The 2,946-nt window shown below is 30.0% G+C and overlaps 1 protein-coding gene across 1 annotated transcript in view; it reads right to left on the bottom strand.

Annotated features, from left to right (window-relative positions):
• Positions 1-336: 336 nt before the first annotated feature.
• LOC107459531 (coatomer subunit beta'-1) overlaps positions 337-2,946 on the bottom strand; it is a 4,880-nt gene continuing 2,270 nt past the window's right edge. The window contains exons 2-7 of the mRNA XM_021126818.2: positions 2,741-2,837; positions 2,197-2,233; positions 1,771-2,096; positions 844-1,124; positions 686-754; positions 337-588 (exon numbers count right to left, since the gene is read on the bottom strand). Coding sequence (XP_020982477.2) covers positions 519-588; positions 686-754; positions 844-1,124; positions 1,771-2,096; positions 2,197-2,233; positions 2,741-2,837 — 880 coding nt within the window. The 3' untranslated portion in view covers positions 337-518. The remainder of the gene's footprint in view (positions 589-685; positions 755-843; positions 1,125-1,770; positions 2,097-2,196; positions 2,234-2,740; positions 2,838-2,946) is intronic.

Here is a 2,946-nt window from a genome sequence, read left to right as displayed (position 1 = left end):
AGATAAAATTAAAATTTATTTTTATGAATCGTTTTTGTCCTCAACGTTTTCGTTCTATTTAAGTCCATAACGTTTCAAAATCGTCTCAATTTTGTCCCGCTGTCAATTCTGTTAACGGATCCCTAGCGACAAGACAACATTGAGCCAATTTTAAAACGATAGGGACTTAAACGGGCGATTGAAACATTAAGGACAACTTTGGGACTTATCCCGAACGTTAGGGACAAAAACGATACTTTACTCTATTAAAATTAACTATCAAAATTAATAATTAATAGATATATTATTTAATTTATTTTTAATATATATTTATATTTTAATATATATTTCGTACTAATGGTTGTATATTACAATAGTGAAGAGTCACAACTCAAAGTAGGTGCAAATCATGTACAAAAATAACAACTTAAAATACAAACGAAACCAACAGCTGAGTAAATGTTATTCTCTTTCATCTTGTAGCAGCAGCAGCATAGCATTTACTTCCAAAGTATGATGAAGCAGTTTAATTTGCACTTTTAATCTTGTTTGACAGCTTGAATGTTTATCTTAACTATAACAAATCCTTTGTCACAACCAAAAGCAACCCTGCACCAAGTAATGATCAATGTGATTATAAGTTAGCAACAAAAGATAAGAAATCAGAAATTTTTCTTAAAGGAAATTAAAAGTTTGAGGTAATTACCTTGATGATCCTTTCTTGTATCCAATACTCCATATTCTCCCAAGATCAAAATTCAAGGTGGTTTGAAGCCTGAAAATTAATGACAACAATTAAAAATGTTAAAAATATATCTATATTATTAGATTAGAGAAAATGAGACCTCAAGTAGATAGATGTACCTGTATGTGACATTATCCCATATTTTGACAGTAGAATCCTCTGAAGCTGTTATTATAATAGGAAGCTCAGGATGAGAGCACACTGCTGTGACATTGTTTCCATGTCCTTCAAGTGTTTGTACAGAGTTTTTAGAATGATAATCCCACACTTTTGCAGTGTAATCATCAGAACCACTTATAAGATATTCTTTATCATTGCTTATGAAGTAATCAGCACAATTCACTCCTTTCAAGTGTCCCTCCAGGGTCAAACCTGGAGCAGAGGAATCAACACTCCAAATCTACAAATGAAAACACAATGGAATCAAAGTGTTAACTACTAATGAGTTGATTAGACTAATACAAAGACATTTTACTTGTCTTTATATCTGTATTATTCTCTAACCAGGTTTGCATTTTTAATAGGTTTAATTACTGTGTTGGTCCTATAGTTTCGCGAAATTTTCGATTAGGTCCCTATACTTGTTTTCCTTTTAATTGAGTCCTTGCACCAAAATTTTTTTTAATTGGGTTCCTACACTTTTTTTTTCTTTTATTTAGGTCCCTATATCAATTCTTTTTTTTTTAATTGGATTCCTATAAAATTAAGCCAATTACTAGTAAAAAGGACTTAATTGAAAAAAAAAATAGTGTAGGGACTCAATTAAAAAGAAAAAAAGTATAGGGACCTAATTAAAAATTGTATGAAATTATAGGGACCAACAGAGTAATTAAACCTTTTTAATATCTCTGTATTTTTATTTTGATTTGATCAGAGAACTAATAATTATCAAAAGTACTATTTATACACCAAAATTAGTCACTAATGTATTTGCATATAAATACCTGTGTGGTTTAATGTGTTTTCAATATATGTTTGTATTCCAACATGTATTTAATAGTGGTGACTGATTTTGGTGAACACGTAACATACTTGAGTAATTATACCTTTGAAGTCCCATCAAGGGATGCACTAGCAAAGGTAGATGGATCCTTGGGGTTAAATGCTACACTCATCACATAATGTGAGTGTCCTTGAAAGGTTTTAAGACAAGCCCAACCCTTCTTCCAATCCCACAATTTTAGAACATTATCATCAGAAGCTGACACAACATATGGCAGGAAAGGGTGCACAGCCAAACTCCTAATGTAATCTGTATGTTCCTCAAATTCTGAAATCTTTTGGCCTGTCTCATAACTGCAGACTCGAATATACTTGTCGTCGGACGCAGCAATAACCCAATTTTCGCGAGCAATGAACTTGGCAGATCTTACTGCAAGCATTAAGAGATGGTGAAATACAGAACAAGACATATAGGGAAGGATGCAGAAGAGTATGATCTTATTAGACAAATGCTGAATTGTGACATTTACCTGGTGATTCACTAAGCTTGAATGACTTCTCTTCAGTCTGTCATAGCGTCAAAACAAATGTTAATACAATAATAATGCAATCTTCTTAATAGTTTTTATTAACTAGGTTAAAAGTATATTTTTTTGTTCTTGAATGTTGTTAAAAAATTTTAAATACTTTTAAGTTTTATTTTGTTTTAATTTTGTCTTAAAAAATTTTGATTTGCATTAAATATATCATTGACAGTATACAGATTAAAAACTGTTGGAAAAAAAATTAAAACAAAATAAAACTTAGAGATATTTTTAAAACTGTTGACAAACTTCAAGAACAAAAAATATATTCTACCATGTTAACTATCATTCTTCTTATGCCTAAACTTCACAATTTAAAAAACAAAAATGCTATTTATACACCAAAATCAGCCACTAAAAGTAATTAAGTGTATAAATACATGTGTGGTTTAATTTATCTTTAATGTGTATTTATATTCCAACATATATTTTATACTGGTGGCTGATTTTGATGTATATGTAACATAATTCTTAAAAAAAAAATATTTACCTTTGTCTGATAGTTCCATATAGAAATAGATCCTGAATACAAACCCACTAGAACCCTGCATGAATTAAACACCAGATGTATTGTGATAAAATTGTAACTGATGAAAGAAAACTTGATAACTTAGAAATTCCCTCATCTCAAATATGCAGGAATTCACTTGAAAATTTGCAAAGAAAATAATTAAATAAATCATTTTTTGTGCGTCA

This window comes from Arachis duranensis, chromosome 7 (assembly GCF_000817695.3).
Source record: "Arachis duranensis cultivar V14167 chromosome 7, aradu.V14167.gnm2.J7QH, whole genome shotgun sequence".
Taxonomy (NCBI): Eukaryota; Viridiplantae; Streptophyta; class Magnoliopsida; order Fabales; family Fabaceae; genus Arachis; species Arachis duranensis.
The sequence above is the reverse complement of the archived record's forward strand: the minus strand, read 5'-3'. Positions and strand labels throughout refer to the sequence as shown.